Source organism: Vulpes vulpes, chromosome 14 (assembly GCF_048418805.1).
Source record: "Vulpes vulpes isolate BD-2025 chromosome 14, VulVul3, whole genome shotgun sequence".
Classification (NCBI taxonomy): domain Eukaryota; kingdom Metazoa; phylum Chordata; class Mammalia; order Carnivora; family Canidae; genus Vulpes; species Vulpes vulpes.
Genome location: NC_132793.1, coordinates 68,308,502 through 68,325,794, shown reverse-complemented (window position 1 = coordinate 68,325,794; position 17,293 = coordinate 68,308,502). Strand labels below are relative to the sequence as shown.

Below are 17,293 nucleotides of genomic sequence, written 5' to 3'. Positions count from 1 at the left end.
TTAAGCACTTATTACTCACTCATATTTAGAAATGTCAGCTAATTCCACAATATTTAATCTATACCAAAAGACAGGAACTCGCTGTACTGCGATTATTCAAATGAATGTGAACGTCAAACCTTGAAATTCCAAAAGAGATTAAAAATTTCTTTCAATAGTGACAATAGCACTGAAACCATAGCACTAACATATAGCCTCTCAAGAACATTCAATGGAAGAATGTTTATCTATAAATTCTGCTATTTGTTGAAAAAGGAAACAGACTTTATTTATCTCTTATATTCATTCCCTTTGTAACTGAAGCTCTTAATTTGGGGTTTTAGATAAAGCATCAAAAACATTTTTAGATCTTTTTTTCACTTCCTATGAATTTTTCATTCAAGTTACTTCAATTTCATTCTGTAAAAAAAATTATTAACATTTCTTATTCTAAACACCATAAACCTAAACGAATTCCTATTTACCATGGGTTTAAATGATTCCTGTAGATTTGGTTAGCGGGAAAATGACAGAAAAATAATTTTAATTTGGGAAAAATCATCCCAAGTACTTATAAAATTGTAAGCAGTCTCACACATCGGTAACACAAATAAATTGCTTGATCTGATGAACTTTCAAAACATATTTTAATCTCATTCCAAAAAGAAAGAAAATTTCTAGATACAAACACATCTCATTCAACCACATTTAATATACATTCAGCAACTTAAAATATAAGGATCCAATATTTTCTCCTTTTATAATATCAATATATTATATATTTAATATATAATATATACAATACATACAGGTAGTCAGCAGGATTAAAGTAAATTTTTAAAAGTCTGATCAATGTTGATAAATATCTTTAGACTAATAAAAGAACTATATTTAGGATCACAGAATAAAATATGGGCGTTCCAAGCCTATTAGCAAGATTGCAAATGTTCATATAGCCAATCATATTAAAAGATCCCTCAAATTGGATAGAATACATTTTAAAACAATATTCTTGCTACTCTCAAGCAGCAGTACTTGTAGATATTAAGCATGTACATCTCCATAAAATTTAAAATTACTATGCAGCTTTCTTTACTGTAATATACAGTAGCTATTTCGTCCTTTCTGTTGGATTTTGCTATTGTTGTTTGAAGAGTGACTAACATACTACCAACAGAAGTGATTTTAGCTCCTTTCCCTCCCCCAAAGCATGGCTCAGTTTGAAGATTGTTCTATAGGCAGCCAATATGAATATTAACAGTACCTTTATACCATTAAGAGCAATCAATCAATAAGTGGAGTCAAATGAGAAGTTTCAAAGACTGCTGGAGGTTTCTGTAAACCAAGGTAATCAAAAGTATTACCCCTGTAGATAGCCCTCTCACATTAGTTAATACAAGGAGTTAAAATTCCAATGCCACAGTATAGCAGTTAATAATCTACTCTGTAATTTTAAATATTATACCATTGATTCACCCTGAGAATACAGAGGAAGCATTTAAAACAAAATATTCTGATATGTTTTTTTTCCTTTGTATTTGCTTTCTTCTGGTTTCCGACAGCACAAATATTTCAATTTCGAGTGTGACTTGGATATCCGTTTTTGTTAATTAAGATTCATGCCACAGTCAGATACTGGTGATAGAAAAGCCCAAAAAGGCTTGTAGAAAAGAGACAAGCAGCAATCCACCAGGTCAGAAAAGACAGAAGTCCTCGAAAAAGCAGAGGAGTGAAAATATTTTTTAAGCTGCCCAGTGCCACTGTTATTTGTGTAACAGTTACCTTCATCTTCCCATCAGCAGATGGTAATTCAGAGGAAACAGAATTGGAAGGTAGAGTATTATCCACTGGCAAGGTAGAGCTAGATTCTGGATAAATCCCCCAGGAATGATTACCTAGAAAATTCAAGACACAAGTAAAACTTGAAGAGTAACAATTCCAAGGCTTCTAATTGAAACAAGAAAATCTTTAACATATACTTGAAATTAAAAACAAGAAATTTAGTGGCATAACAAACTATTTCCTATTGAAAATGAAGTAACATAGCGTTTCTACATACCGGGTTAAAAAAAAAAAAGTCATTTAATTTGATTAGACTACAAGCTGGTCTTATATCAGTAAAAGTAGAGATAAAAGTCTAATTTACTTTTAATTAGCTGCACTAAAACCTGGTAAAATAATAAAAACAATTTTCTCCCTTGTAGAATACATTAATCAACTACCTCTACTGGAGTGACAGGGAAAGACTCAGTAACTTCTTAGAAATCTTTTCTACCTTTAGAATATCAGAATAAATTTCTTTCTCAGAAACTATCTATGATTTCAATGTGAGAGACTATTAATAGCTTCCAAAAGTTTTTCATCATATATTTTCCTATGTTGGATAGGATATGAGTCACATAATTTATAACTGAGCTACCTCTTTATGTTCCATAGATTCCTAAAGGCCATTTACATCTATCATCATCTCTATGGTATCTACAAAGCCCACCCAAATAATACATTTAGTTCCTTTGGGCTTCTTAAACCCCCACACTGGCTGACTGCCTGATCTCAGCAAAGGGAAATGATCAATACAGTAATAGATAGTTCTCGAATAACACAACACAGGAACTTGATAGTTTAGTGAACAGATTTATACGAGAACTTTGTTCTTCTGCTGAAAAATCTTTATCCTGTCAATATCTAAAGTAGAACTCAGCAAAGGACCCTGCAATTCATATAAGTATACAATTACCTTATAATAACTGAAATGTTAGGCATTAGCAAAATCTTTTATAATCCTTTTTACAACACAAAATAAATAAGACTAAGAGTGCTCACTCAAGTTACTCAGTAAATTTGGGGATTAATCTTTAGCAGACAACTCCTATATGTAAAGCATAATATTATTAGAACTATATGGACCTGAGTTTTCAAAACCAATATTATGAATCAACTTTTAAAAGTTTGCCATATTTCTTCTTAAAACTTTTAAAGAAAACAATTTTAAGAAGCATACTGCTTTGTAGGTAACAAAAAGCACTATTCACTATAGGTAGAAAGTAAAACAATGTATTTCCCAGTTACCAGGGCAGGCCTACCTAGAGTTTTCAAAAGCAGAGTTGTGTGAAGCAGCATTACCAGAGGTGCCACATACTGCAGGGCAATGACACAAAGGTAATAAAAGACTCGAGCCACCTGCAACCAAAAGCATTCTTAAGTGACATGTTATGAGTGAATTAAACTTTCATATAATTGTCAAAATGAATTGCTTAAGAGATAGGTAATCCCATCATGTGAAGGAAGCTAAATGCTATTAAGTTTGCACTTCATTATAAATGACTCCAAACTGACTTCAGGAAGGCTTAGTTTGAAGGCAAGTTTTTAAATGCGAAAATATTAAAATAAATTCTTTGAAAATAGTTAAGTGGTTAAGATAAATTGGAGAAAATAACCACTTAAATTCAATTAGTATATTCACTTACATTTCAAATATAAAACAAAATGCTTGTATCTCTAGACAGACACCACAAACATCAAACTAAATAAAAATGACAGGTTGAGTCATAAACCCCTAGTAAATAAAAACATTAAATCTCTATTCTATATGAACACATTCAACTAAAATCTGAGGTAAAATTATACAGAATGAAAATACGTAAGATAAAACAAAAAGTGTCTGAATCTTAATGAACACCCCTGACTATGAAAGACAGTGAAGAACAAAGTACCCAAAACCAAATTTCGAAAAAAGACATGATCAGATTATACAGATCCAGTTAACTATAATGGTGGATGGATTCCTAGCCCTTTCCTTCTCTGAAATTCCCATTGTTAAATATTTACATTTTATGTTCAAATACTTCGAATAATGTCACATGGAATCAACTTCGTCACTAAAACTAATATTTCCTACCTCGTAAGTCTTAAAGGCTAGACAATATATTGTAATGTCTTCCAAATCAATGTGGGGGAGGGGGGTGGTGTCTCATTTAGCAACAGTAGATATACCACAGCACTGCAACCCAAACGATTTGATACTTTAAGTACTAAGGCAGGAAGAGGACCTGAGACTGTTTGTTCACTTAGCACCAAAATCAGATCAAGATCTCTTCAGTATCTTTCAATTTAGGATTATGCCATTTATTTAACATCAAGAGTACTATGGGATAAAATTACTATTAAGGGAAGTTAAGGAATGCCCGGGTGACTCAGTGGTTGAGAGTCTGCCTTCGGCTCAGGGTGTGATCCCAGCATCGTGGGATTGAGTCCCACATCCGGCTCCCTGTGAGGAGCCTGCTTCTCCCTCTGCTTGTGTCTCTGCTTCTCTCTCTGTGTCTCTCATGAATAAATAAATAAATTCTTTTAAAAAAACAGTAAGGGAAGTTAAATGCTTTGTTTTCTTACAATACAGTGTTTGCTATTTTTCAGTGACTACAGTATGAAACTTACCATTTTCTGTAGCTCAACTGTACTTATTCGCCCTGCTTCTTTCTTCATTTGATCCACACATTTCTGGGCTAAGTTTAAGTAAGCTTGTAGGTGACTGCGCATCATGGCCAACCGCAAAGCACACAGCAGGATTATTAACCAGAGACGCAGAGTATCGAATGTCGCTTCTGTCATTCTACAGATCAAAAAGTTGATATGGTGCTCTCAAAGACCAAAATACATTAACATCTAGTTATATGTGTCAGTGTTCACCATATAAAATATAGGATACCTATATTTAGTTACAGCTGGAGATATAAAACAAAAGTATCCCACACTATACTACACTTTCTATACAATACTTTTGACTTGTATAATAGAACTAGAAAGATAAATGTACCTACCACGAAAGAATACTAGTAACAGATATCTAGAAGAAACATGTAGAAGATATATGGGGTCCTTTTCTCTATCTACCCTCCTTCACGAAAAAAAAAAAAAACTGGTTGTAAAATGAAGAGAAGCTGAGAGCTCTTACACTGGAGAGCAGGAGAAAGAAGGAAACTATAGGAGACTGTCTTTGGAACTATCAAGTGAACAACGCATGCCTAGAGTTTTGTTTGATTACAAAGATATTTGAATAAATCTCTCACTCTGCTGAGTTCCTGACTGGGATCCTAGGAAAACCAGTAATTCTGATATATTAATGAAGAAATTGGTCTCAGATTTCTCTCCAACGAGTCACTTAACCTATGAGCTCAAGCTGCCTCAGTTATGAGCAATTCCTCAAGACTAAAATGAGGATTCCAGGTAGAAGTTGTACCCTTATGACTTTTTTCCCAGTTGACTGGAGAGGGATCCTTAAAGGAATTTAGAAAGCAGAGGTAATTTCTGATGTCCTTTTGTGGCTTAATGTTTTTAAAAGACCATGGTTTCTCCTTTGATAAAAGCTAACACCACGAGTAATTTGAAAGCAACAGTTAGACCATGCTCCGTACCTATTCTAATCTCTAGCATACATCAGGCGCTTAATATGACGGTTGAAATGTGTGAAATTACTTTTAAAAACACTGGGAATCTTTCAAGTTAAAATTATCACTAAGACTTACTTGTGTGGGGGAAAAACATTACAGCTTCAATGAATACTTCCCTAGTTCAATAAGATTAACTTAAAAAAAAAAAAAAAAAGTCATGGTCATCACTGATTATATACTCCAAGACAAATCTGTACCAGGATCTAGGAGAAATACATAATATAAAATGTATACTGTGGAGTCAATGACTAGTCAAGGTTTTCTACTTTAATTTTGAAGAGGCAAAGCAGTGAAAGAAACATTGATTAAGCAATTACTTCCAGCTGGTTGCATTACATGCATTCTTTCATTTAATTCCAATGATAACTTTGTGAGGTAGATACTATTATCTTCATTTTCCAGATGGGGAAACAGAGACTCAGTGAAGTTAAATCATCTCCCTCATGTGACCGTTTCAGTGAGATCAGAACTAGGGTTTGAACCAGCTTTGTCTGAATCTTTCTATTACTTTCTATTACTTATGGAACATAGTTTCATAAGGCTAATGAGTTAATATATCAAGTATAGTTATTAGCACCTTTTAATAAATTGTTTCTGTGTTTCCTTACTATCTTCTTCTGTTAAAAAGGAAAATATGACCTAATATTAGATAATAATGGTAAGGCATTATTTTTAATTTGATAGGGATGATGATAATACTATGCCAGAAAATGTCCTTATTTCTTAGAGGTGAATACTCATGTACTTAGGGGTGAATATGTTATATCCCTAATTCACTTGAAAAACTACTACATCAAACAAAACAAAACAAAAGTGAAGTAAATATGGAAAATACTAGCAACTCTTATAAGGACTGAATATGAGTATCCATTGATACTACTCATTTTATCTTCCGTAATTTTCACAATTAAGGAAAAAAAAAAAAAAAAGGACGGCAAAAAGTAATTAAAAATAGGTCCCCCCCCCAAAAAAAAATAGGTCCCCAAATACAATAATGTCAGATAGCAACTGGACATTAAGAGAGAAGACAGAAAATCTTACAAGTGTGCAAGATAACATCAGTGTGGATTAATGATCATTCACATTTATTAAGGAAGATCATAAAACGTCAAATGATGATTTGTAGCTTCAGTTTTAGAACACATCTTTTAGCATTTCTATTAATGCTTAAAAACACAGTATCAAAAAAAAAAAACCAGTATCCTAATATTATCGTTAAAAAACTTAAATATAGTATATACCATTTTGGAAAGCAGTTTTGACTCTCTAAGGAAACAACAATTAGCCCTCAAATACCCATACTTACAAAGGTACACTTTCTTTACCCAATGGTGGGTTCATAATGTAGTCTTTGGTGATTGGTTTTACCCACAGCAGAACCATAAATAAAGGAGCCAAGAAGTTGATATGAAGTAATGTTCTGAAAGTATGTAAGAAATAAATATAAAAACCAAGGAACAAAATACATTAATACATTAAACTTGGAATTTACAAAATGAAGACAGAAACTTATTTTCAGTATTCTGTATTAAGTTACTACTGTCATCATTATTTTCTATTTATCATTATTACTCAACACTGATTTGAGCCCCTGCAAAACTACCTCATTATCTGAATTTTTCAAATGAGAACATTTAGATTCAGGAAAATTAAATGACTTGCTCATGGCAATATTACAGGTTAAAGGCAGATATAGCACTAAAATCTAACAGTGTTCAGTTCTATTCTAGTGTTAACAATCCCCTACTACATCCCTGATTTGATAACACAGATACCTACATGACTAACTTAACACAGTCAATGAATCCAATTGACTGTCAGTACACAGGCATCATCTTTTGACACTTTTTCAGTGCAAGCTAAAAGAAAGTGCCTCCTCATTAAATATAAGTTAAGAGTCAGTGATTATTAGCAAGGTCCACTAGAAGGCATATGGCACATGGAACCTACTACAACAGCTTATAACTAAGGAAACTATCAATATGCAATGATCATGTATACTGTTTTAATAACACTGTTAAAATTATAAATGATTCATATATTTTTGTTTCTTCATGAAGTATTATGAAGTTCATTTCCCTATCCTATACATACCAAGAAAATGTACATACTCCAGAAAGGCAATATACTGAATACACCAAAAGGTTTTAGGTTTGATTTATAATTTCACTGTTAGTTATTGTCCCAAGTTTGTACCCTACAAAGATAGATAACTGGTAAAGACTGTTCTTATTTTAGAAAAAACAATCCTTCTATTTTACCATGTTCTGTTTTCATGATCAATCACAGTGAAGGGCTAAACTGGAGGATTTTAAATACACACCCATACACGCGCGTGCACACATTTCAAAATCTTCACTACAGTGCAAATGACTGTGATCCATGTGAGGCAAACAGGGCTGCGTCAGAAAACCATGAACACCTGACAGGGATCGGTGGAACTTTGGTTCTAAGCTCTGGCATTAAACAGGACTAATGCCTGGGCACGGGGCTGAGGGAAACATTGTTCTTTGTGCCAATCATGCTAGTCTCACAACAGAACAAGCTTGCCCACACTCCTGTATCACAGCAGAGTGCTACAATACAGTCAGGAGTTGCAACAAACTGAAAATAAAGCTCCAAACCCCAAAAGGAAAAAATCTTAAAAAGAAGCTATGTTTTACTGAAAAGAAAACTAAGATGTGCCCTCTCCCAATCCCAAACCACTACTAAATGCTTTAAATGTTTTTATAAAGTGATTCTTTCATCCCCCAGCCTGGGTAAACCACCGGTGCGGGGGAAGAAAGCAGCAGTATTAGGTATGCAGTGTTGCTAGGGAACACTCTAGTATCAAGGAGCAGCCCACAGCGGTTTCAGTAGCTGGTGAAGGGCTCCCCTCCACCCACCCTTTCAGCTTATTTAAATCCTAACACTGGGGTTAGTGGACTGAAGTGTGTGTGTAGAGAGGAGGGGGAGAAACAGGTTTTGTTTTAAAAGAAGCCATTAGAGAGATGGATGGATGTTGGGAGAAAGACAGGATGCAGCCAAGAGCATGCTGAGTAAAAGGAGGGGAAAAAAAAGAGGGATGAAGAAGTGGGTACTGGGAGGTGAGAATAAGTAGGCACACATGCAAACACGTGTGCATGCACACACAAACACAACATGTAGAAAAATGGAGGGAAGGAAAAACAAAAAAGATTCAAAATTAAAGGAAAATGACATAGGTAAGAGGTAAAGAATATAAAGACCATAGAATCAGCATCATTAAATACAGGGCTTTAAGGGCAGAAATGTTAAAAATGATCACTCAGAGAAACTCGAAGATAATATATACATAAATCAAAATGGAATATTCTCAACTTGAGCTTCTACTGCAAAACATAAAGACAAGATGGAAACTTGGGTCTGGATATGAATTGAAAGATATAAACCTGTCGTTCTGCTAAGGTGTCTAACATCAACAAAAAATATCTATAGCAACCACAGAGAATGTAGTAAATGAGCTTTGAACTATATGCAGGGATTCAAATAGGAGTTCTCCATTTGATAATTAAAATAGAATTTGGCAGTTGAAAGTAATCTATGATATTCAATACTGTACAGTAGCAGCAATTCCCAAATAATGTATGAATTTAACAAAATCTCATAAACAGATCAATTTAGAAAAACATACATTTCTTATGCATAGAGTGAACTTTCAAACCATTTTTAAATACAAAATAAGATTTACATACAATTTAAACATTTTTTAAAAAACTTGATTTAAGAGAATTTCCATAGATCCTTTGTTCAGTTGTAGAGATTACAGTATTATAAACCCTGACTTCTGAGTTAAAGAGAACATAAATACTGGTATTTCCATTTCTTAACAAGTAAAAAAAGAAATTTAGTAATTGATGTATGTTTTTAATCACAGGACTTAAAATTTAGAAGTGAATAAAAGACACCTGCTTATAGAAGAGGAAGTAGTGTGACATCAAATGGTTATTAATTTTCAATACAATAATTTATTATTTCATTACAATAATATACCTTCATTAAGATGGAAAACATATATTTATCTGCATGTGCTTATGTACATTTTCCGCTTACTGTGTAATTTTTTCTGTTGCCAAATTCAGGGCATCCAGATGCATTTGAGCCAGTCGTAATCCAGGAAATGTCAAAAAAGCCCCAATGAGTGAACAGAAAATAGCCAGGAAAAATTTGAAAGTAAGTTTTGAAACAGGACCCCTATAAATAAAAATTAAAAAAAAAAAAAAAAGACAGTAAGTTCTGTTAAGTCAACTTTCTGGGAATTTCCTTTCCTCTAATCAATTACTTTATAAACCACAATAATAACAATAACAAAAACTAAGTGAACTTTTACAAAAAGACTGCTTTTACTCAATTACTGATAATGGATATTGGTGAAGTGTAAACTAAATCAGGCATCTCTAGCCAAATGGGTAACAACCCAACCTGCATATTCAACACAGAATTTGATATATGATTCAGGTATAAATTTATTTAATCTCTGGAATTAAATCAAATAAAAGCAAATCCAAATAGGAATTCTATGAAACATACTGTCTTTATACGTATGTAAAAATTACAAGTGAGGATACTTCTAAAAGTCCTACTTTAAAAAGGAATTCTTTTCAAGGATTAAAAACACAAAGCCACTAATAATAAATGCTGTTTTACGATAAACGAAAAAATTTAAACTTAAGTGATAATATTTTTAAAAACTTACTGAGATTCTAAACCTTGCTTTTCAAGAAACTGCATCGCACTATCTGAAAAATTTGTAAAACCTGCAGGGAAAAAAAAAATTCTTAATACAGAATCTTTCTTTGGAAATAAAATGTTAGGAAACAGAACATCTTAAATCTTGAAGTGACTAGCTTAGCTCTTTCATGTGCTAATTAGTATGCCATAATGCAATAAAATTTGGTTATTAGCAGGAACAGTCTTTGAAAACATCCCTTTGATATTTGTACATTCCATAAGTGTGCATAAAATTTGCATCAAAATTTGCATCTTTATCTATGGTGAGTAAACTTCAGCATTGCAGAAACTTATTTAACTGTAAGGAAAAAATGAGGGGGCAGCATTTTTGGAAAAAAGTAACAAAATTTAGCTGAAACAAAAAAGGGAAGATCTTAAGAATAATAAAAGCTCATTATTTACATTACAGAATATACATCTCAAACCTAATTTTAAAAACATATCAGATATAAAACTTAATGAAGTAAAAAATATTAACACTTGATAAAGCAAAACTGATTTTTAAACTTCTATGAAATGATTACCTGTTTCAAGTCCAAATTCCAGATAGTTTTCTGTCACAATCAAGACTGCCATTGCTTTCACAAAGAAAAAAAATCCAAAGGTAACACAGACTGATCTTTCACCACCATCTTCTACTTTAAAATAGTGTGTAGTTAATGAAAATAGAACTTTGCTGCAGAAGAAAAAGTTCAGGAAAAACCACACGTAACTTCATGAGAGTTAAATACAACCATCTTTACGGGATTTGAACTTCAATAAAATCTGACTGCCACATTTATTTTGATTCTACAGCATGCTTATCTACATGGTACCCTTTGGATAGAAGTGAAAAACTACTGAAAATCTGATTAGTCTTCCAGGAAATAAGACATAAAAACAAAGCAAATTTTAGCGAAGTTTATAACATTTTTAAATTATTGCAAAGTGCACATATACACGTGAAACTGTAACTAGGAAAAGAACGTATTTGTTTTATAGGACTCCAATTATACTAGGAGGTTATTTTAGTAATTTTATGAAATAGATTCTCAGTGACATGAAAAACCAAGGTAGAGTTATTTTAGGGAACTACCTTTCCTTGGGCATGTTTTTCAAGTGACTTATATTTAGAATTAAACACACCCACACACATAACAGAAATCATCTATACATCATCCAATAATTCAAAATTTGAGAATTACTTATAGCCACTGGCAAGCTGTGGTACCTGGTATCATCATTTCACGGATCACCATTAAACAAAAAACTACAAAAATAAGTTCTAGTTGAGTACTCAAAACAGCCAAAGGTTCAACATGCTCACCTACTAAAAAAATTAAAATGCTTTTATCTTACATAAAAATTTTAGATTATTTTATCTGAAATCCTCCACTCCTCCAACTAAGTGATCAAATCAAGATCAAACCTGTGGATGATGCAAGGCTAGAACCCAGATTTCCATTATATGAAATTGTTCTTGAAAGCATAAACCTGCCAAACAAAATAATAAGGTGCTTGGCCAAAAACAAACAAGCGAAAATCTAGAAAAGTTAACTTCTTTATCAACTGTATGTCAAGCATGGAAAATAGTAACAGGTGTCACTTAGTACTTGCAAGTGCCAAGCATTACCAATTAACCAATTTCATACTCACACAGCCAACTATTATCATTACTTCACAGATTTTAAAACTGTGGCACAGAAAATTCAAGTAACTTGCCCAAGATCACACAGTTAAATTAGAGGAAGTAGGGTTTAAATCTAGGTGGTCTGGATCTAGAGTGTTCACTTAACAACTTATTATACTGCCTCTGCTACTGTATACAGTACCTAAGTTGTGTGGTAGTTCAGCAGTAACACATGAAACCTTCTAAAAAATAGAGCTGCCATGACAGAGTGAATAGTTCAAACACTCTCATGATCAGAAGAATCCTTCTTCACGGAAAGCTGGGAAAGGATACGAACTCTCATCCTTACTTCTTAAAAAGAAGCTGTCTTTTTTTGCCCTATTTAAAAATGGTTAATAAACTTACTACCCCTTCTCTACTTTTTTTTTTTTTTTTCCGGATACTATCTAGGATACTGAATATCCTAAAGTAAGCCAACTTAAAGGTAATAAGGATAGATGACTTTTTGGCATTTTTCAAGCGAAACTTGAAATAAATCTCTCCTAGAATGTGAAGTCCATTAAAACAAAGATTGTCTCTTGTTCAATGCTGTAGCTGGAGTGCCAAGAAAAATGCCCGGCACACAGGAGATAATCAATGAAGGAATTTTGCCATAGAAATAATGTTTTTATGGCAATTTAGGTAAGCTAAAATAGTATTAATTTCTATGCTTTAAGGGTAAATCAATCTTTTGAAGAATGGTATCAAATTCGACACTATTCCTCGGGGATAATATACTCAAAGAAAAAAAAACACTCAATGTAGAAAATGTTTTAGTCTAAAGATCTGGTTTTATTATTGGTAATAACAAAAATATAAATTATTTACCACCCATGGTCATAAATTTGGACTGCCTGGGTTTTATAAAGGCAGTGGCTTCCTTTTCTTAAGGCCTTTGTGGTGGATAGTTCCCCCCTTTAAAATGTAAATAAATAAATGAAGGAAGGAAGTATAGGAATAGCTCATTTTACCCACCTATTCTAGAGTAACCAGGCCCCCAGAACAATGTGTGATGGAAAGTATTTTATTAACACCCTATACTATATTCAGCTCATTTTTCAGTATCATCCTTTTCCTGCCATTTACTGTTCTCATCTGTTATTTCCACTCCAGCTATTCTCTTTTCACATAAATCTCTCTTCTTTATCTTAAATACCATAATGCAAGATAAATACTTTTTGTTTCCCTAATTATTAGTAATGGTGCTATTTTCTTTTGAAAACCATGGTCCTGTAAGCCAAATTGTAGACAAAATGAACTCTCCTGGGCTAATATTGCCAGGGAAGAGGCCATTTATAGCATTACTTCTCTAAAAAAATATTTCTAAGCATATTAGAATACAATCTACACGTTAGTTTGTGGAGATACTACCTACAAATCGCTATACTAGAAACTGATTTCAACTTTTTAATATACTTCTTCATAGGTTATAATATTTATGCTACATTCTATAAATAAAACACCTGATTTGCTTCAAAGCTACATCCGGATAATGAAAAACCAGATAATAACCCCTGAACTTTTTTATTAAAAAGACTTCTGCATGTTTTCATATTTACTATAGTGAATACCTACTTTAGGATATATATATATATAACCAGAATACACATACAGAACTTCAGCAAACACCTTCTGAAGCCATTTGCGAGGTAGTCTAAGCGTCTTCTTTATATCCTCCATAACTCAGGTTAAATATATGTTGGTTAAGTATTTGAATAAATTATTTTTTTAATACAGATTTTATGTATTTATTTGAGAGAAAGTGAGAGAGCACAAACAGGAGGAGCTGCAGACAGAAGGAGAGGGAGAAGCAGGCTCCCTGCTCAGCAGGAAGCCTTCACTTAGGGCTCAATCCCAGGACCCTGAGATCATGACCTGAGCCAAAGGCAGACACTTAACCAACGGAGGTACTCTGGTGCCCCTGACCAAATTACTTCTTTAATGTTAAAAAAAAAACAAACTCATAAGCATATGCCATTAGTTTACAATTATGAACCTCCAGCAAATATTCAGCACCCTATCACAAAGTTACCTTGCTCAATCTATCTCTGCAGTACTCTGGTTACAGAACAAGAAATCTGAAACTCTACTCAAGTAAAAAACAACCTACACAATAATAGATGTCAGTTTCCATGATATTGAGCACTAAGGGGTGAGGGGTAACTAAATTATTTTTCTAAATCTTCACGTCTTATAAATCTGTAAAACCAACAACCTCTGCAATTTACAGTAAGAATTCCAGGAGTGATACTTACATTGCAGTTACTTTCCAATGTAATATTTTGTGATATTCCATCTGTTACTCATTCACAATTCTCCCTAAAATCAGCTAACATTATTGTACAAGTTTTCCCTAAACATATTTGTCAATCTTTTTCCTACTTTGGCTAATGGCTACTAACTTATTTACATGCAGTAGGAGTAGATCACTTCATTGCAGAAGTTGGCATGATTTTGTAATATTCAGCTTAAGGAGGACTGTCAAATTGATAGGATGTCAATTTCAATTAAAATGACTAATGAGGGTTTAACAAAGCACAGTTAGGTTCCACATCATTTTAAAATGTAATATGAATTGTTTTTAACTTTTCTACAACTAAATCATTACATATATCTTACCACTACTTTTTTCTTCACTTCTGTAATAATATATTCATTTCAGAGTTTTTGCATTTATACTAGTATCAAAGACAAACACTGGTAACCTATAGTTGCTTAAAGTATAGAGACTTTCGCGGGGGGGGGGGGGGGGGGACCACTATATACCCAAGATAGGGCCCTGACAGTAATCAAAAGTCTCCAGTGAGGGGAAATAAAGGCAGGAACTGCCCCGTCATCAGTGCAAACCTATTCCATTAACTTGGGTGAAATATATATTGTTTGTAATGAAAGATGCTTCTGAGAGGAAGCACACCTGTGTGTGCATGCAGGAAAAAAGCATTACAAAGCATTAACCTAAACTACTTTGCATAATCTAAGCTTGTGGGACAGTTTGCTAATTAACAAAAGTAACGAACACATTGTGGTTTAAATTTACATTATAAATTAGTTTTTAGTAGTATTTGGTAGTTCAAATTACTAAATACCACAGACTTCTCTGCTTAAAACATCCTTCAGAGAAAAAAACAAAGATTTCTTACTTAACTTACATTACACATGTAAGCTACTACACAATTTTTTAAATAGTGCAGTTATAAAAGCATAACCTCATTATATCTATGATTAAGTGACAATAATCACTTTACTAAGAGCTGAAACCAGGTTAAGTGTAAGCATTATGAAAGCAAATAATAAAAAAAAAAGACTTTTTCAATAAATAGGACTACTGAAGCTTTTCACCATGCAAATCATTGTTTTTCTTATAATGTAGTAGAGAATCTATCTCTGAGCACATATTCTAAGAAAGCAAATTAGGAACAATTTTACAAGTCTTTTAAACTTCATCCTAACTTTTAGCATTCAAGGAATGAAACACAAAACACCGTTTAAGACTGATGATGAAATTCTAGAATACAGATGCTCCAATTTTTCTCTAGTCTAGGATATTCTGATTCCTGTTCATTGAACTCTTCTCCAAAACTTAAAAAAGAAAAAAAAGAAAGAAAGAAACGACGCTGGTGACTCATTTTATGAGTATCAAACACTATAGGTCTATCTCTTGACATTATAACGAAGAGCTTACACACTGGGAAAGAATAAGGAAAACCTGAGTAAGATTAAAAACCAAAATACAACCCACCTCCCTCACCACCAAATCACAATTGAACTGCTTTTGAGATCTAGCTATGATCTCTCTCATTGCCTAAGGGCCCTAAGCCCAGGCTGGAAAAACATGGCTTCATTTTTACTAAAAATGGATACAAGAAACTAGAGACAATTTCCAACTCCTTCACTTACAATAAAAAGCAAAACAACATCTTAGCCAAAAGTGGTATCAAATGACCAAAATGAAATTTCTCAAATATTACACCCACTGCAATACTTTGTTACCACAAAATAATTGCAAAATATGTCAACCCTCAATGGAAAAAAAAAACAAAAACAAAATTAGATGCAATCTAATCCAGGCAGGAAGCCTAATATTCCTTATATCACTACTACTTTAATATATTAACCACAAACCACCTGAAGTGTTATATCTCTGCATCTACAATTCATATTGAATACCAGATGATTCTTACTATTCAGTCCCATATTAGAATAAAACCTTTCCATAACCCACAGTGCAAAAAACACATACGTTATTCTGAAATGTAATATTACGATCTGACTAGACAAACATTATGGTCAAGTTTTCATTCAACAATCCCCAAGCCTCCACTTAAATCAGAATGGTATATTTACCACCTCCTAAATGTAACAGCTATAGTGTCTTAGATCACAACCTATTACCTGAACTACCTTATTCCCTTCCTCCTACCTACTCAAGGACTCAAGCTCCACATCCTTTATGAAGCTTACCACTAACTCTCCAGCTCGGACATCCTGTCTTCTGAACTCCTAACAATCACAACTATAATTCACCTGCTATGTATGTCATATGCTTTTTTCTTTTTTTTTAAAAAGTAGGCTCCACATCCAGCGTGGAGCCCAACGCAGGGCTTGAACTCACAGTCCTCAGGATCAAGACCTGAGCTGAGATCAGGAATTGGATGCTAACATGACTGAGTCAGCCAGGCTCCCCCCTCTATCATATGCTATCGTGAACTATAGTGTAACATAGATGGGAAGAAAGTATTCTCTAGATCTAGGCTGCCTGCCTGAATCTTGGTTCTACTCTTACAATGTGATCCTCTACATAATTAACCTCTCTGTGTCTCCAATTTCTTCAGTTGTAAAATGCAATTAATACATCTACAACCTCAGAGGGCTCTTTTGAATATTAAAGATTTCTTTGTAATTTTTAGCAAAAACCATGTTTTCTATGTAACGGAATAAAATCCTGAACTTCCAATACCAAAAAAATAGTATGGGAATGTATATAAGGTCAAACAGATTATATAATGATAAAAGAACTAATTTTACTTCATATACAATTCCCAGTTATGTTTAAACTTTTTAAATCTTTTTCCATGAAAATCTAAGTTAGGAGGTACAGTAATCTATAAAACACAGCAGTGTTAGGTCAGGCTGGAAACAGGCATGAGTTGACTTCTACTTAAATAGAAATTGGATGCCCAACTCTCCACTCCCTGTGCAGCCAGGTAACAAACTTCACTGTGACTCCAGCAGAAGATGAAGATTTGGCCTCTGAAGGAACTGAATGTGAAGTAGAGAATTTAGATGAAGGTAACTGTATTGAAATCAGAATAAATGAAAGCCTGGATAATCAGAAGTGTTCTCGCCTTCCAAACATGTGCAGCAGATTCACACACTCAGGCAAGGAGATTAGATTCTCTTCTAGAGAAACCAAAAAGCCCCAAATAAAAAACCAATAAATAACAACATTATGGTCTACCCGTAACAAAAC

General features: G+C 33.4%; 1 protein-coding gene across 11 annotated transcripts in view; it reads right to left on the bottom strand.

The window, feature by feature from the left end:
• Positions 1–607: 607 nt before the first annotated feature.
• The window catches only part of TMEM161B (transmembrane protein 161B), a 64,972-nt gene continuing 48,286 nt past the window's right edge, over positions 608–17,293 (bottom strand). For 8 of the 11 annotated variants that reach the window (XM_025992929.2, XM_072736857.1, XM_072736851.1 and 5 more), the window contains 7 exons: positions 10,700–10,851; positions 10,141–10,201; positions 9,498–9,638; positions 6,733–6,846; positions 4,414–4,588; positions 3,063–3,159; positions 1,204–1,874 (listed from right to left, as the gene is read on the bottom strand). In XM_025992929.2, the coding sequence (XP_025848714.1) occupies positions 1,597–1,874; positions 3,063–3,159; positions 4,414–4,588; positions 6,733–6,846; positions 9,498–9,638; positions 10,141–10,201; positions 10,700–10,851 (1,018 nt within the window). In that variant the 3' untranslated portion in view covers positions 1,204–1,596. Of the gene's footprint in view, positions 1,875–3,062; positions 3,160–4,413; positions 4,589–6,732; positions 6,847–9,497; positions 9,639–10,140; positions 10,202–10,699; positions 10,852–17,293 lie in introns of all 11 variants that reach the window. The other 3 variants (XM_025992928.2, XM_072736856.1, XM_025992930.2) reach the window with 2 other exon arrangements.